The sequence below is a fragment of the Heterocephalus glaber genome, unplaced genomic scaffold (genome assembly GCF_053883595.1).
Source record: "Heterocephalus glaber isolate CG9 unplaced genomic scaffold, H.glaber_assembly_v1.0 deba00001606, whole genome shotgun sequence".
Taxonomy (NCBI): domain Eukaryota; kingdom Metazoa; phylum Chordata; class Mammalia; order Rodentia; family Bathyergidae; genus Heterocephalus; species Heterocephalus glaber.
In genome coordinates, this window is record NW_028258377.1 from 38,933,086 (window position 1) to 38,958,806 (window position 25,721).

Here is a 25,721-nt window from a genome sequence, read left to right on the forward strand (position 1 = left end):
CAAAAGAGAGAAGGGAAAGGCCCCCACCAGGGGCTCGGGAACTCTTCCTACCTTCCTGTCAGGTGGTCTGACGGGAAGAGCACGCCTGGAACACACTCCCTCCCCAAGGGCCCAGCCCCAGAGGCCTGTGTCTGCTCCCTCCCGCGCCTCCCGTGACAGGACACAGCTGCCTGCCGCCGCTGCTGAGGAGGTCTGGTGCCTCCCGCCCGCCCACGGCTCCCTCCTGCCTCTGCCGGCCCTGCCCCCGCGCACTCCGCAAGCCAGAGCCCTGCCCGCCAAGCCAGCAGAGGGAAGTGACTCTGCAAAGCCTCCCAGGGACTCCCAGGCTTGGCTCAAGGCACCAATTGTTAAGTAAGTGGGATTTTTTTCAGTGCTTTCACAAAACGTTGTTTAGAATGATATAACCATCCAAACTGTTTTGCAACCCTTGAGAAATCTTAAAGAGATATAGTTCCCTATCCATAACTGTGGCAGGCACTTAAAAAATAAATGTGGAGGGGCTGTCAAAACTGGAGAGGTTATCATGTTATAGTTGTGGTCTTGCATGACTGAATATTTTGCTCTAATTTAAGAAGTTTCACTTTTCCCCTTTTCTGGGTTTCCTCTCCTCTGGTGCCCACTGCCATGCATTGGATACTCCTGATGGTTTCTGCAACATCAGAACTGTCTGCCTGAAGTGGAGACCAGAATATACCCAGAACTCAGGCTTGAAATGGGAGTTCTTAAAATGACTGAATAATGATAAATACAGGGATTCATTCAACAGCCTAGCAATATTCCAATTTTTCTTTTCTTAGGTCAGTACTGGGTATCGAACTCAGGGCCTTTGCACTGAGCTATATACTATCCCTAACCTTTTTAAATGGGTCTCACTAAGTCACTAAGTTGCCCAGGCTGGACTTGAACATGCAATCCTCCAGCCTCAGCCTCTCAGGCAACATTCTGTTCTTACTGCTATCCTATTGACACACTATCTGCTGTGTCTCTGCACTGTTCTCCCTGGAGGAGGGAATCAGACCACTGGGCCTAACTCTTAAGGGTTCAGTCTCTGGATCTGTAGCAACAGAGCCTGCAAGGTCCCTGTTAATATGAACTCTATTACGGGGGAATTGCAGAGTTTCTGGGGGACAATCTCAGTGTGGAGGGGAGATCTGGGCTTCTTTCTAGAATCATCCTGGGGCCCCCATTACTCAGCACTGGGAATCCAACTAAAGTCCTGCTCTTACAGGAAAACAGCCTCTTCTGTATTAGAAAAGCTGCTATTCTTTGGGCCCACAGACCTTTTTGGTGAAAAGGAATCATGAGAGCTATGCTTCCACCACATGCACAATTTGATAACACTTAGGGGGTGGGTTCGGACCTCCAAACAACACTCTGGACCTGGAGATAAGAACCCCCGGCATACAGGCTTCCACTCACTGCAGATCTGGAAGAACTATTAACCGCTGCTAAGGCTGGCCCAACAGCTGAGGCTCGGGCCACAAACCCCCACTCCCACCTGCCTGCACTAGAGAAGATGGAGGCCACGGCCCTGGCTTCGATGGAGGAACCCTGCAGCTTCCCCTGAGGGCCAGACAGGGGCCAGGGACGGGACGGCCACCCCAGCTCTAGCCGCCTCCTGCTGACCAACACAGCCAGGAGACGGCTCGGGACATCTGAAGGGGTGCAGAGTCCGGGCCAGCTCCGCTTCTTTGCTCTCTCCTTCTTCCTCACCCACCAGCCCTGACATCAGTGCCCCGGTTGCACTCCCCACAGGCCCCTCCCAAGGACGCTCTTCAGGTGGCAAGTATGGAGAAGAAAAAAAGGGAAAATGTCATTTCCACCCTCCAACCTTCCCCACTCTGTGAACCTCTAATCAGAACATGATTGTCCTCATCTGCCCTGCAGATCGCATCCCAAGTATCATAATGGCTCTTCTTACACTGTAAAGAGAATGAAAAATGGTGAACTGAAAAATCTCAACTTATGAAAATGTGGTTGAAAAAGGGAAGATTCCTAAAAGTACCCATCTGTTGAGCAGAGACAATAAAATGATTATTTAAAAAAGAAAAAAAAAAAAAAAAGCCAGAGTGGTGGCAAAGGCCTGTAATCCAACACTTGCTGAGGGGCTGGGGCAGGAAGACTTCGATGAGTTTGAGGCCAGTCTGGACTACCTAGTGAGTTCAGAACCAGCTTGGTGGGACCCTGTCTCAAAAAAACCCAACTAACCAACAGCCCCCACCCCACCCCAAAAAACAACAAAAAATAACAAAACCACCTCTGGCGTCTTTCCCACTCATGGAGAAAAATGTAACAAAGGAAGAGAGTCTCTGCTCTGAAAACTGACTTGGGCCCAGGCTGGGTGATTCCCCGGCACAGGAAACAGCCCCGGCCCCACCCCACCCCACCCCACCCCACGCGCCCTGGGAGCCACGCCCACGCGAGGCTGCGCCCACAGGAGGTCCTGAAGAGTCAGTGAACATTTATGGGCCATTTTGCTTCCAACCCATTCCAGGAGCTGGAGTTCTCCAACCTTAAGATCCTTTGGGAGAAGAAGGAAGCGGCTTTGCATTTACTGTGCACCCACACCAGTGATGTTTAGAGGTTGGAGGGGGCAAGAATCCAAGGGGGAAAAAGCAGCTAAGAGACACAGCCTGGGATGTACTCATCAACAAACAGTACCACGTGAGCAAGGAGCAATTAACTGTGTAGCAGGGTCAGGAAGACGAGGCAGGAGGCGAGGGGCCTTGAAAACACATTAGGATTTTGCTGGCATAGCTGGGAAGGAGTGGCTTTCCAGGCAGAGAGAACCGAGTGAGCAGCTCTGCAGGACGCTATGGAGGAGGCTGGTCCTGTGGGGATGGGATGTAGTCAGGCCAGTGGTGCTGGAGGAGCTTAGGGTCTGGGAGCAGGGAGAGGAGATTAGGCTAAAATGCAGGCTCTGGTTTACGGCAGCTACGGATCCTGGCGTTCAGAGGACCTTCTGCATGGGCTGCTTGGCTGATGCCCTGCAGCTTCGGGATCTGCTCGGTCCCTTAGGTCAAGGCCGCGCCTGGGCAGCTCCCAGCCAGCGGTGGAACGGGGGTGGGAGGCTGGGGCCTGTCCACTGCTGCCCCAGGGGAATCTGTAGCCAGAGGCCCTGGGCTGGGTGAGACACGCTCAGGGCTGAGGCCCAGTCTGAGGCTCTTCCCACCTGATCTTCCTGTCTGAGGCTCTTCCCACCTGATCTTCCTCCCTGCCTTCCGTTCTGAGGAGCTAGACGGCCATGGCCATGGCCGCTGAGGGCTGCCCTTTCTCTGCCTCCTTCTGCTCCCTGCCCCCTTCTGCTCCCTGCCCCTTCATCTTTCATAGGTGTCATGACCCCCGCCCCCCGATCTGCGGTTCCAGTTCTGCTTGGTGTCTGCCAGGATAAATACTCAGAACTTGTTAGCAGTTCGAAGCCATTTAAGTATTTCAAACAGAGAAAGCCACAATTAGATCTGGATGTTTAAAAAGTTAATCCAGCAAAAGGGTGAGGAAGGAACTAGGTAGGGAGAGAGAACGAAAAATAACATTTAAAAGGAAGTGCCTTAAAAAAAAAAAAAAGGAGGGCCCGGGATTTAGCTCAGTGGTGCCGACAGACTGTCTTGAAAGTGCAAGGTCCCAAATTCAGTCCCCGGTACCAAAAACAAAAGGAGGTTCCTTTATCAGTAGAAGGTTTTGATGAGGGGCAACTTCCAGTTGTACAGCATACTATGTATACATCCCCCTTAACTATCCCAGTGTTCAAATCTATCTTAGGGAAATGGGAGCAGAAATGAATAGAAGTAGAATGAAGGTGTTTACAGTAGCCTGTATATATTAGGTGGGTATTGGCAAAGTTCACGCTCGTTCCTCAGGGGAGAAGAAATAATGGTACATCCATGCAGCAGAATACTACCATGCAGCGTTTGAAAAGAACACAGTAGGTCTCTATTAACCATCTTAGAAAGATGTACACAATATACTGTTATAGAAAGCAATTGATGGGGCCGGGGATTTAGCTCAGTGGTTCCGATGCCTGCCTCAAAAGTGCAAGGTCCTGGGTTCGATCCCCGGTACCAAAAAAAAAAAAAGAAAGAAATTGATGAAGAAAGTATAGAGCATGATTTTTTTTGGGGGGGGGGGACAAGGTCTGGCTATGTAGTCCAGGCTGGCCTTGAACTCTCAGTGATCCTCCTGCCTCAGCCTCCTGAGTACTAGGATTACTGGTATTGTGCCACCATGCCCAGCCTGAGTATCACCCTATTTTCATGAGCTAAACTCTGCATATATGTCATATCTCTCTAAAGATTTACCTTTGTTTGTATAAATCAGTCTAGAGGGATATATATCAACTGTTTACAGAGGTTGGTAATCTCTGACTAAGAGGTCATCTTGGGTATGGTAGGGCTTGGGTTTTTTCCTTTATATGCTTTCAGACAGTTGTAGTAGTAGAGAGATTCTGGGGCTTATTTTCTTTTTGTTTGGTGTTTTCTGTATTTTCCAATTTTAAAAATGGTGAACATGGGTCATTTTTCTTATCAGAAAATAAAATTTTAACTTAAGAAGCTCTGTGCCTACTTGGAAGGAAATATTTAAAAAATTCGTCATACTGCCTTTCCAGAGAAGAAGTAACAAAAGGCAGCTGGGAAAGTCGGGTGGGCTGTCCCTGTCCTGATCTAGGTAAACAGAAATCAGAGAGCAGTGGAACAGTGCTACACAGGCTGGCCCAGTTCCACAAGAAGTGGAGAGTGGAGCTCAGCTAGTGGGGAGGATCCACAGCAGGAGGAAGAGAGGGGGTCTGCTGGCCCATGTGTCAGTCTTCAGGGGGCTCAGGCCAGGGCAGGTGGTGTACGCTAAACACTGGCTCCCATGTTGGTGCGCAAGAAACTTGTGACCTACAAAAGATTAAAAACACACCACCAGGGGCTGGGGATTTAGCTCAGTGGTGCCAATGCCTGCCTCGCAAGTGGAAAGTCCCGAGTTCGATTTCCGGTACCAAACAAAACAAAACAAAACACACCAACAGAACCCACCAATGGACGAACGTGCTACATGTAAACAGTGAAATCATTTTAAAAACTGGAAAAATATTGGTGAATACTTACCTAATCTGATTGGAGATCTTTATTTTTTAAAATTTTTTTGGTACCGGGGATTGAACTCAGGACCTTGTGCTCAGGACCTTGTGCTTACACAGCAGGCACCAGAACCACTGAGCTAAATCCCCGGCCCTGAGTGGAGAACTTTAAACAAAAGAACAAATAGCGTTTTAAAAGTCTGGAAATTTTATCTACATTGAAAACAAACACCAAAACTGGGCTTGGTGGTGCACACCTGTAATCCCAGCACTCGGGAGGCTGAGGCAGGAGGACTATGGAGAGTTTGAGGCCAGCCTGGGCTACATAGTGAGGTGAAGGCCAGTTTGAACTACATAGAGAGCCTGTCTCAAAAATAACCAACCAACCAAACATCAATACCTTAAAAATAAAAGCAACTCACAAAATATGAAGACAAGCAAAACCAGGTGGGACTGTTCACATCAAGACTGACATACGGGGAATATCTTTAATATGTAAAAAAAAAAGATCAGAAATGAAAACACTGCTCCAAAAGAGACACAGAACATTTTGTATAGATTAGAATTTGACTATTACATGAAACAGAAAACAACAGTGGCTTAAACAAGGTAAGAATTTCTCTTTCACATCAAAAAAAGGTCCAGAGTTGTCCACAGTTGGAATGGCGGCTTCGCCTGGCTTGTCCTAGGCCTGTACCTAAAGTGCAATCCTACTCTCAGGACCTCTGGGCTTGCTGGAGTGCTAACTGCCACACCTATAATTAAGAGAGCGGAATGGGGAAAGGAGGGTGGGAGCGTGCCAGAGAGCAGAGTGCCTCCTTTTCAGGAGCAGTCATGGAAGTCCTGCGTAACACTCACACTTACATCTCATTGGCCACCACTGGGTCCCAGGGCCATACCTGGCTGCAGAGTTCCCTGGGAAACTGGTAGCAAAGGGGTTGGCTGAAAATTGGACTCACTACTAAGAAAGAGTAAGGGAACGGATACTGGAATGTAATGAGCAGTTTCTAATATATATGGGAACAAAATCATCAAAAGAGACACAAACGTAAAAGATTTTTAAAAGGGTTGACCTGCCTAACAGACAAATAAATCTATGTAAAGCAGACTTTTTATGGTCTTTCCCAGCAGAGCCCTTAAAGGGCTGGCAAGACAGCTCTGAAGACAGTCAGGACAAGGCCTGGACACATGCTCGGGAGAAGTTCTGGTCACCAGGCCCTCTGGCCCACTGGGACTTCTTGGCCATTGTCCCCAGTCTCCACCCAACCCCAAGTATGTCAGACTAAAAATGCTGGAAAGTGGAGAAAATTCTGCATCCAGAGATTCTCTAAAGTACAACTAGAATTAAATTTTAGGTGTTTTTGAAAGTTCCTTCTACAAGGTAACAGTCTCATGCAAACTGAATCAGCAGTTTCAGAACTTAAAAAAGAAAAGTACCTCTGTCCTGTGCCTGGGTTATGGAAACTAAGCATGAACACTGGGCACCAAATGAAGAACTGGTGTTGAGAGTGGGAGGCAGCATTGGGCAACCTGTTCTGGCAAATGCAGGACTTTCCTTCAGCCCCCACCGATGACCTCAAAGCTGAACACTTCGGAAGGCACAGAGAAGAGCGGAGGGCACCAAGACGTCTCAAGTTCATGGCCCAGGGTAACAGGAGCTGTGCCCTTTCTCCACCTTGGACCATCCCAGTCACTTCTCATTATTTATGTGGAAGCTTAGCTTCAGTGCTCACTTCTAATGTCTGCACTTTTTTAAGTACTGGAGATTGAAACCATGGCCTCATGCATGCTAGGCAAGCACCCTACTCCTGAACTACATCCCTGACCCTTTTTATTATTCTGTTTTGAGACAGGTTCTCACTAAGTTGCCCAGGCTGGCTTTGAACTCAGGATTGTCCTGCCTTAGTCTCCTGAGTAGCTGGGATCACAGGCTAGCACCGCTGCACCCAGCTTAAAGTTTGTACTTTTTTTTTTTTTTTTTTTTGGTACCGGGCATTCAACTCAGGACCTTGTGCTTTCGAGGCAGGTGGCGGCACCACTGAGCTAAATCCCTGGCTCTGATGTTTGTACTTTTTGTTTGTTTATTTGTACTTTTTAATGGGTATGGATTGGGAAACAAAATATCAGAATAAATGATATTTATTCTCTCTTCATAGAGACTGGGGAGGTGGTCTTTAGTGTATGGGAAGCAATATGCAAATCAGGAAACATGCCTGTGCTTCAGAATCAGGAGCACCTGGATTTCAGACCTAGCTCTACTATTTACCAGCTGTCTCTACCAGTACACAAGTTATTAAATTTCACTGGGGCTTGGTTTCCTTCTCTTAAAATGGGGATAAGAAGAGTATTTATCCCTAAAGATACCATGCAGCCAGGTTGGGTGGGCAACGGATGGGATCCACCTATTCACAAAGGTATGGGCAGGGCAGAGGGCAACCAGGAAGAGCTGGGAAGCACTCTGGAGCTAGCCATAGTGGGGAACCGCTACCCACTGCAGCTTGTGAGGGGACCCAGAGAGGGGGCTGCTGGAATTGGCATCTGCCAGGAGCTCTGGGCGTCAGTGGGGGGAGGATGCAGGGGGCCTACGGTGACCAGACGGAGGCCTGGGGAATAAACTCTTGGCCTCATCTTACGGTGCCCTTCCACTTCTTGCTGGAGCTCCCCCATTCTGACCAGAAGCCAGAGGCAAGGGCGATGTGGAGGGCGGGAGTGGATCTTCACGGGCAAATGGAAGATAAGGAAGAGAATGTGATGAGCTTAGCATGGTGTGGGGAACACAGTAAGTTCTCTGCACACGAACCTTTATTTTGGACTCTGGACTCTGTCTTACTGCTTTTTTTTTAATACTCTTACTGGTTTTCAACAGACCACGAATGGCTAAGGTGACTTAAAGGAATCAGGTGTTGTGATCTATTTTGGAGGCTTTTAAAGGAGTAATGCATGTATAAAAAAGATAACCAGAGACTGAGGTCTAGAGATGAGAGAGGGAAACAACAGAAGGGGAGTGGGTAAAAGGATGGGAGAAAACTGTATGTTTCCAGGACGCTGGAATGAACACAGGATTATTTTATTTTAAAATCAAATTATACATTTATTGGGATGTAATAATAGCTCCTTTAGAATTTTACACCTGGGTAAGACTTGCCAGAAAGGGATTTTTCAAAGAGTATCTTGCAGTAAATGCAAAACTTGGTATTTATTTCCCGGATCGATGACTTTTAACTCAGATTCCCAAAGTCCCAAAGAACCAAGTAGTCAAATGTTCACCGGGACGCTCAGATACTGGCACAGTCCCATCTGTATGCCCAGTGAAGACCCACCTTCCATCCTGTTCTGGAAGTCGATGAGGTGGTCCTCCCACAGGGCGGCTCCCTGGAGGGTGCTCTGGGCAGTGTCCCATACACATAGCTCTGTTTGCAAAGCCTTCACTGAGCTGCTCCCTTGGTCCCTTAGGAGTATGAGTCCAGAAGCTATTCTCGAGTGCCCAGTTAAGGCTCCAGAGCATTCAAGGTCTTTCATGACTAGTCCCAGCAGCTGCTCACCTCCAAGACCCTCCAACATCCTTCTCATATTCTCGCCCTGGCCCCAGGCCTTTGCACAGGCTCCTCTTTCTGCCTGGAATATACTCTCTTCTCCTGGCTATCCTCACCTCACTCTTCAGGACCAGACTGTGTCATCTCCTCTGGGGCCCTCGTCAGACAGCAGCTCCTTCCCTGATGCCCTCTTCACTCTCCTTAGCCTCTGTGATCCTCTTGGCCATAGTTCTTATCACACTGCCTTGGTTTTGTGGGTAACTTTCCCAATACACCAAATGCCCCTTGAGAAGGAACCCTGACACATTTATCCTGGCTGGCACACCAAGGATTCCCAGTAAAGGGTTACTGAATGAATAATTAGGGCATAATTTAGAAAACAGGAGAAGAAGCTAACCAAACTATATGTCTTAGAACTCTCTTCCTGGGCCCCAAGGAGACACCTGGCCTTTCCCCATTCCCTTTCTCTTCCAGGTGTCCCCTTAAATGCCACTTCCTCCTAGCCTATCCCTGACCACCTAGTCCAAAGCAGTCATTTGATTACACATGAGAGTGTTTTAATTGCTAGACAGCACTTACTGCTAACACTAACAGTTTATTTCTGTGTTTGTTTCCTCTTTCCACCACTAGGATGTAGCTCCATTTGAGCAAGGACCTTGTTTGTCACCACTGTGTGCCCAGCATGTAGAACAGTGTGAGATATGTAGCAGAATATTCATGAAATATTTGTCAAATTAATCCATGCTACTGCTCTTACAGGGAGATTTAATTTGATGTATGTCGCCTATCTTTGCTGCCAGTTTAGGTGCCCTACAGATATGTGGTGGGGCTACAGATCTGCCTCCCTCATGGTGTGAAGGGTGGTGTGTGTGTGTGTGTGTGTGTGTGTGTGTGTGTGTGTGTGTGTGCCTGTGTGATGACTCAGTTCCCTTCCTAGGCCAAGGTGGGCTACGCTGCCTGCTTGTAGCTTCATGGCCTGGGCTTCTGCACGAAGGCCAGATTCAGAGGAACCCCAGCCCATATTCTGCATGTGTGTGCAAGCTCCACATGCTGCAGGAATGCTCGTCCAGCTTCCAGTGAGAGCAGCTTGAGCCGCCCATTGCCCAGCCCAGAGTGACAGAGAAATGTGCCGGAGCTCAGAGCTGGCCTGGTAGCCAGCAGCAGGCAGGTGCAGGGCCATACATGGAGGACTGACTTCCTTTTCTCACCTCCCCACCCTGAGATTGCTGGTAACCGCCTAACTGGGAGCAGGAACTAGCCCCACCTCCTGCACCCATGCAAGCAGGGTGGCTCTCTAGGGTGCTTGAGAACAAGGATAATCTCTAGGAGCTGTCCTTGCTGCGCTGCAGAAACTGCTCTGCCAGCTGGCCAAGGGCCAGGTCTGGGGTTTTTCACCTGCCCTTGGCCTTTCCTTAAAGTCTTCTTGTTGCTGGAAATCATAAAATGTAAGACAACCTTATCACATGTGAACCATGCATTCTTAATGGTTAATGCCAGAGGCTAAAAGAACTAGACCGCAGGCCTCCTGGTTACTCCCAGTGACTGATGTTTGCACCTTGTAATTGAGGTCAGGTTTACTTCTTTTAAGTCATATGATTTGCTTCAAGGCAGGAAGGTGTTGGGGCCACTTGTTGCAAAGAGACCAGGAGGTAATCACAGAAATGCTGCAAACCAACTTTAGCAGAAAAAAAATATTTTCAGTGGGAGCCAGTTCTGGGAGCAGGGAGCTGAGCTGGGAGCTGAGCGGGCAGCTTGTAAATGACTCCCCAGGGACCCAAATAAACCCAACATTTCACTCAGAGAAAGCTCAGGATGATTCTTCCCTCCAAAGCAATTACTGAATGGAGCTACTCTGAATACTTTCTGGAGTGGGACAGGGACAAATTAAATAGTTAACAAACTAATTAAGCACCTGGAGGAGCCACCCAGAAAACACAGGTCAGTCAAGGGTCTCTGAATCACTGCACAGGGCCCACCCTGGCCAGACACTAATCTTGTTCCGGGCTTTGCTTAATCTCAGGTATTTATCATCTGGTTGTCATGGAAGCTGCTCAGATAAACAGCACAGCCACGCTGGCTCCTCTGCCAGCCTCAGATCCTTCTGAGAGCACTGGGGCTCCCTAGTGGCCAATGGCTACCTGGAATCTAGGTCCAGTGCCAAGTTAGGTGCTGGGGTCTCTAACATGGCCTCTGCAGGCACACAGTAGGTGGTCAATAAATACGTATTGAGTAAAGGAAGTCCTGGGGTATGTTAGTTCTCAGGCTTCAGGGGTCCTAGGTAAGCAGATCCACCTCTCCCATCACGCCAGTCATCAAGCCAGGCTGAACACAGCTAGTCACTCAGTTCGTCAGTGACCCCACTGGCCCACACACCACTTCCTCTGCTCCCCACAGCCAGATGGATGCAGACCTGGGTGGCAGGAACCAGCTGCAGTCAGGCAACCAGCTGCAGGGCAGCAGGAACCTGGCCTGGCTACCACTCGCAGGGGACACCACAGACCAGACCAGCATGGCACCAGGCCCTGTGCCCCATGCTGCTGAGACATCACCCTCACGGTCTGCGTTTCCAGATTCCCACTGGGGGACTGAGCACATCCTCAAAATGGATCTCCTAACTCTTGAGGTTGGACAGCTGGCTTCAAAGGGACACTGCAAAGGGACAAAAGGAAGAAGCTATGTCCCTCCAGACCCTCAGGTGACTACCAAGCAGGAACCAGCAGTCTTCTTTGGAATGCTTTTAAGGTAAGACAGATTTTGCCCTCAGCCTAGCCAGGGGTGTGGAGGACAGAGCAGGTCACCAGGTCACCCATTCACCTGTACATGCTCACTGCCATGCTTGGAGTGGGGCGTGTGAAACTCAGTGCTGCTGCAGGACAGCAGTGTAGTCTCCGGCATTATCGAACCTCCCTGTTTCTTCATCTGGATGTTATGTGAAATAAAGAGGATAATTTATGTAAAAGTCTCAATATAGTAAACTTTCAATATATTTTAGCCTCAGAACTATTTTTCCTTGCAAGAACACTGAACTAAATAGAAGAGAAGCAGGGGCAAGGAACAGTACGGCACTGCCCTTTAGCAGACTTAATTATCCACTGAGTAACAAAGCATCACTGCAAGCAATGTAGCGAAGAAACCTTCGAGCTCTTTGCTTCAGTGTTCTAGCATCCCGAGGAGCCACAAATGGCCAGCTTCCGGAAACTGGGCCACACAGGCAAACTGTTTCCACCCACAGACTTCTAGAGCCCCCTGACACATGCCTAATAATAATGGGGGTGATAAAAATAGCTAACACAGACCTGCCTGTACTGTGCACTCTGCTCAGGTTATTTTACTTTATCCGTACTGCAAATCTATGAGCTAGGTATTCTTGCTTTCCTTTTACAGTAGCAGAAACTGAGAGTTAAGAGGCTGAATAATTTCCCAAGCACACCCCCACTTACCCACCCACATATACGCAAGGGCAGAGGTGGGTTTCAAATCCAGGCTTGACTATGTGTGGACTTCTCCCTTGTGCTACATTGCCTAAGACCAAATGCAAAGTGTTACAGTTTCCTGGAAAACCCACTGGGTAGTCCTTAAATATACTGTCAGGGGCAAGTGCCACCACTCTGTATCTAAGGCCAGTGGGGAAAATCTTCAGACCACAGGGTGACCAGGATAGCTGGAGACCAGTGTCTGATGTCCTTGCCCCCAGGGCAAAAGTCAATTTTTCTTTGCAAACAACCCTATGGGACCAAATATTTAGGGAGCCTTGCCTGGGGCCAGGCTGGAGGGGCGGCCTGCTCCTCGGCCAGGCCCCTCCCCACTCCAGGCTCCTAGAGGTCCCTCTGAAGGCCCAGGGAGGCCCACAGGATCTCAGGCAGGGGCAGGGGAGAGGAACCCTGTTAGTTTCTAGGGCTGAGGGTCCTGTGCTGAGGGATCTGTCACCCAATTCCCCACAAAAGCTAGGCAGCCACTAAAAGACTAGACACAGACACAACTGTCAGTATTGATGTTTGTTTCTCAGTGAATCCTGGATCCCTCTGTGTCTCCCTGTGACCCTCGTGGGCTAGGCTTTCCTCCCTATAGAGTGGGATCACTTCGCACCATGGACATCATCCCTGCCACTCTGAGAGGTCTGACTCGGCCGCATGCTGTGCTGAGTGCACTGTCAGGGCTACCCTCAGAGTGGCCGCTGCAGGAAGTGCTCTGTTCATTCCCGTTTTCAGATGAGGACACTACGGAATGGGTCAGTTCCGGAACAAACCCAAGGTCACAGTTAGCAGAGGTGGACCTGGCTGTCAGCACCACGTCTGTTTTTCCATGCTCCTAACCAGACATGCAGAGTCATTTTATAAACATCAAGGGCAGATGTAAAAGTGTTTTGAAAGCAAAAAAAAAGAAGAGGGCTTGCATAAAGCAAATATAAGTCACAGCCCTCTGGACAACTCAAGGAATATTCCTAATCCTCTTAGTAGTCAGTGGAATTTATTCACAGAATCAGAGGCCTCCAAGATGGAAAAGACCCTCCCTAAGTCATATTTTTCTTCCTTCCTCGCTCCCTTCTGGCAGGAATAATGTAACTAACCAAATTATACACGTGGTAGCAGAAGGGTCACAAGCAAGTGGTAACAGCTTAGGTCCCTCAGCTACAGCAGAGGAGACAAGAGTCCCAGACTCAGCTTCTAGGGGAAGGCATGGTGATGATGATGATGATGAAAGGCCCCTTTCTGGGCTCAAGGTTGAGTCTCTAACCAAAATTAAAATATTTTAGAAGAGCCTAGCAGATCTTTTCTCATCTGAAAGATCTGATTCACTAGAGTCGGTGGTCAGTATTTAATTCTATAGCTAGCCCTCCCTCTTCCCTGAGGCTGGGCAGGTTCAGGGCTGCAGACAACAGAACTGATTAGTGATGGTTAGTGTAGCCGGAGAAGGGACGGCTCTCTGGGAGGGCTGGAACTGTAGAGGCCAGTCAGCCACCCAGCCAAGAGTGTGTGTGGAGCAGGGGAACAAACCTCCACCTTAACCCAGCCCCTCCTGCTTTCCTAGAGCCTTGATGGGCCGGGAAGAGCCCTGCTCAAAGTCCCTTTCACCTAATAACAGTTGAGCCCAGGGAGTGACACTGACAGGCAAATGCAGCCAAACGGGACACAGGGGTCACACAAGGCGAGAGCTGGGTGGAGCCCAGCCCAGCGGTCTGTAGATAACGCATAATGCCTAATGCCGCCAGCTTGTGCGCAGACTAGGGTGTGGCAGCCCCCACTCCCACCAGCTGTGTGGCCTTGGAGAATTATTTGAAAAGAACACACTGCTTTTCTCAGGTACACAGTGGAGAAAAAAGTTTCTATTTTAATAGTATGCTGACCCCTGTTTGAAAGTCCATTACTTCCTTTAAAAAAATATCAAATTCAAACTCATGGGTTTATATCCAACCAACCTCCCCAGCGCACTCCCTCTGGATGCCTTCCTCCCCTATACACTCTCTGCTCTTGTGCTTCTGGGACAGCCACCAGTCTTCTTTCCTCCCCTGTGAATTTACTAAAGCCCCAGGGGCAGGTCTCTCAAGTCTCCTCTGACTCGGGCTTTTCTGGGCAACCAGTGATGCAGGTATTTTGTGGCCCTAACAGGCAGAACGAAGTTCCTGGAACACAGAATCCTTGGGGACAACTGTCCTGTTCTTAAAATGTCTGTACCTACCAGGCATTTAAAAATTAATATGAGCAGGCTGGGGGTTTAGCTTAGTGGTGCTGCCGCCTACCTTGAAAGCACAAGGTCCCGAGTTCGATCCCCAGTACCAAAAAAAAAAAAAAATTAATATAAGGGCTGGGTATGTAGCTTAGTGTAGAGACCTTGGCTAGCATGCACAAGATGCTAGGTTTGATGACTGGAGCTCTAAAAAATACAAATACATAAAGATGTATATAAATTCCTGATGAATGACTCATCTGAAATTATAAGTTAGAATTTGGCTAATAATGCTTTTCAAACTTCCTCTATTTCCCAAGGAAAGGAAAGACACAAATTAAATTGGAGACAAATATGAGGTGTGATCACACTCAAGTCGCTCCCATTTCTTCACGCTTGGTCTATGTGGGGGAAAAAATCATTTCTATCTCTAACCTAGACTTGACAAGTAGAGAAACTCCTTAAAAACAATGTATAGAAATAAATCACAAGAATTAGTCTCACTTAAAGATTTCAGGAAGGAAAACACAGTTAAACTGAAAACTGTTAACTGGTACTTAAAAAAAAAAAAGCCCGGAAATGTTTTTAGGACTATGTTTATCAAAGTCTCTTTGAGGGATGATTTGTCTTTCAACACATGTCTCATAGCACCTGGTTTTACTAAAAAGCAACAGCCCAATATTAGAACTTTTTAAAGTCAGAAGCAGAGTGAAACTGGATATGGAGGCACAGAGCTATGAACCACTTCACCCCAACAGCAAGCAGCGGGCCAGAGCCTGTGCGGCCACATGGATGCAGCCCTAAACCAACAACAGATGGCAGCTCCTCGGAGCACCCCCTCCCCCGCCCCCCATCAGATACAGCGGGGCAGGAGGGGCGGGGAGTCCTGCACAGTCAGTCCCCACCCAATCCAACTCCACATTCTTTCACAGGATACCTCAAGAACAAACTTTTGTTTCTTGTTTGTATTTTCTTCTTTTAAACTAGAGTATTAAAAGACAACTTTGAAAACTCAATTAACATGAAAAAGAGTTAGATCTTCATACCTTTAAATTTTTAACCTCAATATATTACTCGGTTTAAGATTTCTTTAGTGCAGTTCTGGGTATGAAACTTGTGCATGCTAGGCAAGTGCTCTACCACTGAGCTATTCCCCAGTCTCCTCTTAGTTAATCCTTTTGAATGCAATTCTACCTCTACACAAATAAATTATTCCTTAAAATTTAAATAACCTTAACCTAGTTCTCTCGCTCTCTTAGACTTTTTTTTCTTTGGTACCGGGGATTGAACTTGGGTCCTTCCGCTTGTGAGGCAGGCGGCAGAACCACTGAGCTAAATCCCCGGCCCTCTCTCTTAGACATTTAAAAACAAGAGTTGTCCACTATAGCCTACAAGGCAGAGTTGCAAAACATAATCATAGTCTACATAAAAGTGTTCATAGCATTATTCATAATAGACAAAACATGGTAACAACTCAGTGTCCATCAAATGGTGAATGATTAAATAAAACAGGATATATTCATATCCTGTCAAATAAAAAGAAACTCTGCTGGGGATTTAGCTCAGTGGTTTTGCCACCTGCTGCGCAAGCGCAAGGACCCGAGTTTGATCCCTGGTACCAAAAAAAAAGAAAAGAAAAAGAAATACTGATACATACTACAACATGGATGAATCTTTAAAACATTGATAAGTGAAAGGGATCAGCCACAGAAGACTCCATGTTGGGTGATTCTATTTATATGATATCCAGAATAGGCAAATATATGGAGACAGAAAGCAGAATCATAGCTGCCAGAGGCTAGAAAAGGTGGGGAAGGGGGTGACCTAGGGCTATCAGGGTTCTTTTGAGGATATTGAAAATGTTCTAAAATTGGCTCAGGTGATGGATACATAACTCCAAGAATACACTAAAAAACAAATGCATTGTACATCTTAAATGGATGAGTCGCACAGTATGAAAATTGTATTACAATAAAGTTGTTATAAAAGGACAAGAAAAAAATACTCTCATATCACAAGATAGTGGTTAGAGTAACTTGCCTCAATACACCAATCTGAACTACCCACAGTTAACATGTCCTTGAGGTCACTTGTCCTGAGTGGCCAAAGACATGCCGAAAAGGAGTGCTTCATGTATAAAAGGTAGCTTTGTTTTCACTAACCACAGTCTAGCCGTAATATTCATTCGGCTATCAGTAGGCACTTAAGGTATGAGTGACCTGGTTTTTAAAATCACTGGTTTTGATAGCCATTTAGAGAGAGGTTGAGGACATTTCTGTTTTGCATCAGTTACTCTAAGTAGGCTGAGACAGAGTCATGGTTTTATGAGTTTAGTGTTCATTGCCGCGTGTCCTCAAACATGTCACCAAACCTCCTGGGTGCAGAGAAAGACTTCAGGTTTTTTTGGTACTCGGGATCAAACTCAGGTCCTTGGGCTTACAAAGCAGGCGCAGTCCCACTGAGCTAAATCCCCAGCCCAGCTTCAGGTTTGTTTTTTTTTTGTACCGGGGATCAAACTTAGGACCTTGTGCTTGTGAGGCAGGCACCAGAACCACTGAGCTAAATCCCTGGCCCCAAGCTTCAGGTTTTTTAAATCAAACTTTTTCAACTTATGGAGTTTACAAGACCTTCAAATGCATAACAGTCAATCAATGTTGCATCAACAGGCAAAAAAAAAAAAAAAAAATCTTTAAAATTTTGATGCTGGGAATCAAACCCAGGACCTCATGCAGGCTCAGGATGCACTGTTTGACCGAGCTATACCCTTAACCCTTAGCTGGTAAAACTTTAATGAGTGTGCAAATTTTACCAGTATGTGCCAACAATTCAAGTTAAATGAAATAGGCAAGAAAAATAGTACTGCTGTGGTGGTGGCGCACACCTGTAATCCCAGCACTTGGGAGGCTGAGGCAGGAGAATCACCAGGAGCTCAAGGCCAGCCTGGGCTACACAGTGAGTTCAAGACCAGCCTGAACTACATAGCAGGACCTAGTGTCCAAAAAAAAAAAAAAAAAAAAAAAAAATATATATATATATATATATAGTACTATATTAAATTAAGATAGGAAATTTAGAGACAAAGGTTGTTTGAAGATTACGTTTCTCATTCACTTCACTTCACTCTTTTTTTCAGGTCAGTACAAGAATGAACGTGATTCATCTTCTACCTATCAGTGGCCAAGCTCACTTCCTGATAAAAGGCAAGAGAGACAGAGACCTTGGGAGGCTATCACGGCTTGCTCTGTACATTTCAGCTCTGTAAGTAATTTAATCTCTGGGCCTTGGCTTCTGTATTTGTCCTTCTTCTGATTTTTTTTTTTGGTACCGAGGATCGAACTCAGGTCATTGCACTTGCGCAGCAAGTGGTGAAACCACTGAGCTAAATCCCTGGCCCTTGGCTTCTGTATTTGTAATAAAGGAATGATGTCACTCATTTCTCCATATCTTGTGAGTCAGGTGCCTGATCCATGGCAGGCACTTGGTGTTAGTCTGTCTCTCTCTCTCTCTGTCTCTCTCTCCTTCCATGGGGACTGAACCCAGGTCTTGTGCATCCAAAGTAGGCATCCCATTGCCAACCTACATCCCTAGCTTAGTACCTAGCTTGTTTCTCTTACCAGGTTGTTGACTATACTAGAGAATGAACCTATACCCACAGGTGAAAAATAAAAGCACAGTTTTAAGAGCTATAAAAGGACTCAATTTTAAATGAAATACACAAATTTGAAATATATTTAAAACTAATAATTTTGGAAAAAAACACTTAAAGACAAATTTGATTTGTAAAATATTGCCTTCTTCAGAGCATAATGAACTCTCACTGAGACCTGGGGTTTGGAGACACCATCATCTAATATTCCAGTTGTATATGTTCATGATTTCATGTAGTGAGCCCAAAATACAACCAGTGCAGGGGCAAAGCTGGCACAGGTTGGGACAATGAACAAGGAATCTTGATGTTTCCTGAAAAAAAAAGTGTCATGAACCAGGGGACGATGTCACAGTATTGCAGATGGTAAGTTAATTAGATATCCTGCAGTCAGTTAGACAGGGCCGCCCTCAAGGCGCCAGCCCTCCAGGAGCCAACATGGAGAACAACTGAGGCACACTCAGTGGTTAGCATTATAAAAAAGAAAAGGGGCTGGGGATTTAGCTCAATGGTTCCTCTGCCTGGTTGGCAAGCACAAGCTCCAGAGTTCGATTCCGGTACCAAAAAACAACAACAACAAAAAAGAAGTATTACTTCCCCTAGAGATGGATCACAGTGATTGATAGTCTAAATGGGAAATTCCTTGTATGGGACTTGTTTTCCCATTTAATCAATGTTACCTGGGTACTTGTAATCTTACTGATTGGTCATGGTTTTGTTCCACCTCATGCCCACCTTGTGATTTTCCATTGAGTCTTATAGTTTTGTCCCACTTTGTAGCCGCCTCATCTCATGGCTTTGCTGTATAAAATACCTTTGAAAAGCAGGGTGGGTAGGCAATCCATTTTCCAGTTCCCCTTCTGTCTCTCTTAGACAGAAGCTATCTTTCTCTCCATAAATTTTTCCTACTCTTAACCTCCTCTGTTCCTAGAATTCATTCTTCGATTTTAGAAAACACGAATTTGGATATCTAGCAGATTTGAGAGTTGCATCTATTCCCCTATATCAACAGGATCCTTGTCAGGAGGGGCCTTACAGGGGTTGCAACGAAGGGAAAGTCATTGCCAGACCCAGCAGCTGCTGGAATTCAGGGAAGGTCTTTGCTGGATGCCTCAGTACAACCAAAAAGGGTGTAGTCGCCTTTGGCACAAAGGGGAAAAGGTACCCTTATTTCCCAATATACTTAAGAGTTATTTTCTACTGAGCGCAAAGCAAAGAAACGGACTTGAAGTAGAGCATGAACAATCCCTATTCAAATGCTACAACCGCTGCACAAATTGGAGTTTTAGGGTGAGTAAGCTGTAACCGTGACTTGAGTAGGTTCGGGAGAAGAGGATCAGAGGGGAACGTCCGTCAAGGGGCTGTATGGTCTGCACTGGCAGACAGACCCTCGGAGACACGCTGGGCCAGGAGGGCTGGGCGCTCCGTGAACGGTCAGCCCCGAGAACAACTGGGAGGAGCACAACGCCCCTGCACAGAGCGCCCCACACCCGCCAGCTTACACCAGGGAACTTCCTGGGCTGGGCAGCCCCTCCGGCCACCCCAAGGCCAAGGTGAAGGCCCAGGGCGCTGCCAGGAAGGGAAGCCGCAGTGATAGTGCAGGGGGTAAGCCCCGCATCCCTCTTCCCTTCTGCATCCTTCTAGGAATAGTTCTGCCTTCCCGCTGTGGAGTGGGTTTTGTTAAAAAACAAAAACAAAACTCCAGAAAATCCACAGACAATCTTAAAATCGTATGCATGATTTATGCCTTCCCTGTACTAAAAAACAAACAATGTGGAAGGCGTAAGAGAGAAACTCCAGTCTCGCTCACAATCACCCGGCTGGGGGCGGGCAGTGCAGCCCGCCCAGGAGAAGGGGGTCCATTTTCCGGTCTCTGGGTCGGGCCTCAGCACCGGGCAGGGTGGGCCAGCGCGTGCTGCCACCTGCAGGCGAAACAGGAAAAACTCATCAGCAATGGACAAAATCACCGCTACAGTCCCCGCCTATCCCAGGCAGCTGAAGGTCTGGGTCCAGCCCTGCAGCAAGAACGGGAGGGAGCACGGACCCAGGTCACAGGCTGCTGAGCCACCTCCAGTCTGTGCTGCCACTTCACCCCGACAGCGCAGTCAGCCAGAAGCTAAAACAGCCAGGTTTGGGGTGCTGAGGATTCAACACTGGGCTTTGAGCGTGCTAGGCAAGGACTGGACCACTTGCATGGCCTGGATTCAAGGATTTCTTAATAGCACTAAACTCTCAGACAGGGCTGTAGTTGTCAGACGCTGCTCTAAATGATTTACATTTATTAACTTATTTAAGCCTCACAGCAATGGGTGACTGGTCTCTGCCAATGTGCCTGGTTGCTGAACTGGGTTAAAGAATTAAAATGAAGAATTCAATAACACCTGATTTCAAACAGGGGCCAAAAATGAAAAAGGTGGGAGATTCTTAGCACCTGCAGATCATCCCCCAAATAGTTACTGGGTGCTCACTGTTGACTAGACACTGCCCTGGGACCCGGGAAAAGAGCTACGCACAAACAAGGCAAAGTCTCTGCTCTCAGGGAGATTTCATGGGAGTCGAGGGAAGTAACAGTAAAAAAAGATAGGGGCTGGGGATGTGGCTCAGCGGTACAGCGCCTGCCTGGCATCTGTGAGGTCCTGAGTTCGAGTCCCAGTCCCCAAAAACCAACCGAACAAAATGATAAATGCTTAGCAGAAGAAAAAGCAGGGTAAAGGGGGTGGTGAGTGATGTTAGGCTGTTAATGTTCACTCATTTATTCGTTTCCAAGTACTCATGAACCGTGTCATTTCTTGACCATAACCGCATGCCAGGCGCCTTGTGAGACTATAGGCAAGAAACAGACATGGTCCTGGCCCATATGGAATACTTACATAAGAGGAATATTTGATTAATCAATTAACCATGGTCCCTGATTGCATGGACTATTTACACAAAAGGAGCATTTGATATTAACCACATAATCCCCCAAATAAATGCAAAGATGTTAGGCTGTGGTTGTGCAATAGCAGAAGGGCACAGAATTCCTCCGAGAACACCCCGGGGCCGGGGGAGGCTGGGCTGGAGCGCGGGAAGCAGCAGCAGCCCTGACAGAGAGCAGGCCAGGCGCAGAGACCGCGACACGGTGAGTGGGGCAGGGGCACCTGCGCAGGGCGCTCCCAGCCACAGGAGCGGTGGAGCCTTATCCTGTGTGAACCAGAGCAGGCACAGGGGCTCAAGCAGAGGAGGAGCGCGGCTGGATATGTGTTTTTAACAGACTGCGTCAAGTGGTAGACTGAAAAACAGCCCGCCGAAGATGTGGAGGCTGGGCACACGCACCTGTCCCTGGCAGAAGGGGCACTGCACATGTGACCGAGTCCGGGCTCTGGAGATGGACAGGTTGTCCAGTTAGCCCGACGTAACCACAAAAGACCTAAGAGTGAGAGCACAGAAGTGACAGAATGGTGCAGCGTGAGAAAGCCTCCTTGGCTTTGAAGACGGAGGAAGGGGCCATAAGCCAAGGAATGCAGGAGGCCCCTAGAAGCTGGAAAAGGTACCAAAATGATTTCCCTCCAGAGTTTCCAGAAGGAACACAGCCCTGTCAAAACCTTAATTTTAAGACTTCTGACATCTGGAACTGTAAAATAATAAATTTTTGCGGTTTTAAGCACCGACTTTATGGTGATTTGTTGCCGCAGCAGTGGGAGGCTATTTTTTACAGAGTAGCACTTACGTGAAAGAGCAGACCGTAGGGCAGGGGAGAGGAGGTCACTTCTACTGTCCAGGTGGGAGACGTGAGAGCGGGCAGCACACAGCGGTCGTGGAGAGGGCAAGAGTGGAGATGAAGGGCCCAGGATGGGAAGAGTTAGTAGGCAAAACATAGCACCTCCTCTAGGATCAGGATTTGAGCAGTTCACGGGCTGGACCCCAGTACCTTCACTGAAGGAGGAAGCATCGCACCAGAGCCTGAGACCACTTCACCTTCTCAGTCAGCAGAAACCTGCCACTCCATTCCCACAAAAGATTCCAGAAGTCACCAGGAACCCGCTAAGAAGTAACAGGTGGAGTTCTTACTAGACAAAAGGTAGCAAGTATTCCTGCCAAGTACTAGGCCTCACAGTGACCTCTTCCCTGCCCTCTCCAGGGACAAATTTTTTTAAATTCTGGAAAGAATGTAGCCAAGTTTAAATATACACATCTTTAATTCAGGTAATGCAGAACCACAATTATATATAACTTGAAATTTCATGGTCAGTAGGATAATGCAGAAGTTAAAGGAAGAATAAATAAGAAATTAAGCAACTTTCTCTCAGAATCTACTCCATTCCTGCTTTATGATACACATAGTAAAATAGTGAGATCCTAATTTAGTCCTGCCTAATGGGGCTATTGAGAAGAAAAAGCAATAAAAATATTTAAGGGGATTTTAGAAATACTCCCCCACTCCACTCCAGAAGTATAAACATACACCCAAGACCAAGCACCTTGGAGTGTACTGAGAGACAACAAGGGGGTCTGAGGGTATTGTTCCCTTGTGCTGTGTGGCCGGCCGCACAAACCTAACTGGCTTCTAAGAGCACGATGAGACCCAGTAGCACTTGCAGAGGGCCAAACACTATGCAGGCTGGGGATTTAGCTCAGTGGTTCCGGTGCCTGCCTCGAAAGCTCAAGGTCCTGAGTTCGATCCCCAGTACCAAAAAACAAAACAAAACAACAGCACTATGCAGTCCTCTTGGGGCAGGAGCAAGTTAACTAAAAAATAGGTATATGTACATATTGTTTTTTGTTTGGTTTTGTTTTGTTTTTTTGGTACCGGAGATCGAACTCAGGTCCTTGCGCTTGCGCAGCAGGTGGCGAAACCATTGAGCTAAATCCCCGGCTACATATTGTTTTTTGTAATGGCAAAAGTGGCATATGTCTATTACCAGAAAACACAAAAATCTCCTGTAGTTCTAGTCATTCTGTTAACCCATTTAGAAGTATTTTCTTAAACTGATTTTGGAGTCATATACTATATGTACATATATATACATATATATACATATGTGTGAATTTTTAAAACAACATGCATATATTAATATACATACTTAATTTTAACAAAATCAGGATACTGTATAGTCTCTTTTGCACCCAGTTGTTTTGCCAACAGTATACTGCATAATTTTTCATGTTATTAAATATACTTTTTCATACTTGGCAGTAGTCTATCAAATGAAGGCACCCAAATCATTTAACTAATCCCATAATTTGGACAACTGGATAATTTCTAATTTTATGATCACGTAAATCACCCCATGAGGAACATTCACATGTATGAGAACATCCCTGGTATAAGTCTGTGTCTGTAGCTCTAATTAATTCCTTAGGGGTGTGCTTCCCACATCCATGCATCGCTATTACTACTTTGCCATAATCAAATACCATATTTCTATACTTAAAATTTCTCTAAATCAACTCATTTCTGCCATCAAATAAAAGTATTTTAAAGCAAATCTTATTATTGCAAATAAAAAACCTGCATCCTATGCCATAAATGAAGGCAATCATAAAAATAAATACAATTAATTAGAAAAAAACAAAAGGTGTAAAACATAGTTAAGATACTGCTATCTGTTCAGCAGGGGATGGGGCAGGTTAGAGAGGTGTTAGGGGCACGCAGGGCAGGGTGCGCTGTCCCTCCATCAGAGGACTGGAAGGAACTGACAGGGAGCAACCTTCTCCATAAAGTCAGCAGTGCCCCACCCAGGGTGACTCTGTATCACCTGGGAAGACTGCACACGGGAGACATGTCTTTGGACGTCTATTCCCAGAAGTAGAATTGGGATAAAAGGTATGGACACCTGGGCCGGGGCTTTAGCTCAGTGGTTCTGTCACCTGCCTCAGAAGCACAAGGACCCGGAGTTCGATCCCCAGTACCAAAAAAACAAAGAAAGGCATGGACACTTTAAAAAGCTTTTGATAAACTGAGCCCAAACACTATGCGTAGTGTTTCTCACAGTTTCAGCGTGAGAATGCTCATTTTACTTCACCCGCCTAAATATTAAGTATTATAAACAAAAGTATCCGACCTTAAAACGTTTAAGCTTTTTAGAGTAAAAGATTCAGCAGCTAATTTCCAAAGGCTTTTTTTCCTACTCCTTTAGCCAGTCCCTGATTGCTGGGCAGAGCTAGTATATGAAGCTTCTGTTAGTAGCAAGTTTATACAAACTGATATCTTGCTTGGTTTAACCAAGCTAAAGTAAACTCAGGGTAACAGAAGGAAGTGGCTTCGGCATTTGCAAATATTTCAAAATGTCTCTGTGCCAGCGAAGTTCAATGGGGGATCAGAACAGCATGGATCACAAAGTATTCTTTTGAGAAGTAAAAGCACCAGAGAAGCGTCACTCAAAAGACAGAATTCATTACAAATTTTCAGTAAGCCAAGGAAATAGCTAAAGAACCAAATGTTTAAATTTTCCTAGACGGCGGTAACACAAATAATTATAGATTAAAGCAAGTGTTAAGATTTCTAAAATAAAAGAAGTATATTTTGAAGCATGAAGAATTAATAACAAGTGGAGACTTCTGGATTACTTGAAAAAACCCTGAGCAGATATTTTGCATGCACGTACTTGTTGGGGAAAAATAGGGAAGAAGTAAAAACATGTTAAAAGGTTCTGGGCCAGGGAGTTAGCTGGGTGGCACTGTGCCTGCCTCAAAAGTGCAAGGCCTAAGTTTGATTCCTGGTGCCAAAAAAGAAAAAAACCAAAAAGGTTTCTTATGTTTGGAAAGAAGTTATAGATTCTGATTAATTTTTGCCATTGATAGGACAATATGTTTAAGAACTGGCCAGGTGTGGTGCACAGCACTCTGGGAAGCTGAGGCAGGAGGATTGAAATTATTTTTTTTGGTACCGGGGATCGAACTTAGGACCTTGTGCTTGAGAGGCAGGCTCAGCTCCACTGAGCTAAATCCCAGGCCCCAAGGAGGATTGAAATTTGAGCCCAGCCTGGGCAATCTAATAGTTTAGCAAGACACTGTCTTAAAATTATTAAAAAAATTTAGAAAGAGCTGGGAATGTAGATTCAATTCCCAGAATCAAAACAAAACAAGACCAATCAACCAACCAAAAAAAAACCAACCAACCAACCAAAAAATCCCCTGAATCACAGCACCTTGTAAGAGGCATGGTGGCACATGCCTGTAATCCTAGCACTCAAGAGGCTGAGGCTGGAGGATCACCATGAGTTCAAGGCTAGCCTGGGCCCCTGTCTCAAAAAAATTTAAATTTAAATATTAAAAAGTATCCTGTAAGATTAAAAGCTTCTAAATAAAAATATGGAAAGAAGAAACAAGGGACAAAGATAACTTGAATCCAGAGTAATAAGAAAAAAAACCTCATGACAGATGGCAAACCAAAAGGACAGAAACAAGACCACTTACCAATGTCCAAATTAAATACAAATGAATTAAATTCCACAATTAAAAGACCAAGTCTTTCAACTTAAATGGCCATGAATGGCAAATGGATAAATTGTGTGTACACTGCAGAAAGAGGGCCATGACTTACACAGTTTGGAAAGTTGTAGAGAGTGTTTGTCGGAGATAGGAAAGGGTCCAGACAAAGCATAGCACCATGATAAGTGTGGCTGCTTTTAGAGATCGGGTTGGAAGGAGGCAGGAGTGGACTTCCTTATCGCACGTTATGAATTCCTGTACTGTTTGAATCTATTACAACACACATACAACCAGTGAAAGATGAAGACGTGAAATAATACAAGTACAGAATCAGTATACTGGAGGATTTTGGGAATAAGAAATAAAGATGGGTGATAAAACCCAAAGTATGTATTTGAGAACAGAT

General features: G+C 46.3%; 1 protein-coding gene and 1 long non-coding RNA gene across 9 annotated transcripts in view; one reads left to right on the forward strand and one right to left on the reverse strand.

Annotated features, from left to right (window-relative positions):
* LOC106010941 (uncharacterized) overlaps positions 1 to 25,721 on the reverse strand; it is a 76,911-nt gene that overhangs the window by 40,275 nt on the left and 10,915 nt on the right. Inside the window, exon 2 of one of the 8 annotated variants that reach the window (XM_021241522.2) lies at positions 19,625 to 19,824. The exons of the other annotated variants lie outside the window; for them this stretch is intronic. Coding sequence (XP_021097181.2) covers positions 19,715 to 19,824 — 110 coding nt within the window. The 3' untranslated portion in view covers positions 19,625 to 19,714. Of the gene's footprint in view, positions 1 to 19,624; positions 19,825 to 25,721 lie in introns of those variants that run through there. 8 annotated transcript variants of the gene reach the window in all.
* On the forward strand, positions 217 to 19,468 carry LOC110344347 (uncharacterized). The gene is made up of 3 exons (XR_015444667.1): positions 217 to 351; positions 10,987 to 11,334; positions 17,390 to 19,468. It is a non-coding gene; the product is annotated as an uncharacterized LOC110344347 (long non-coding RNA).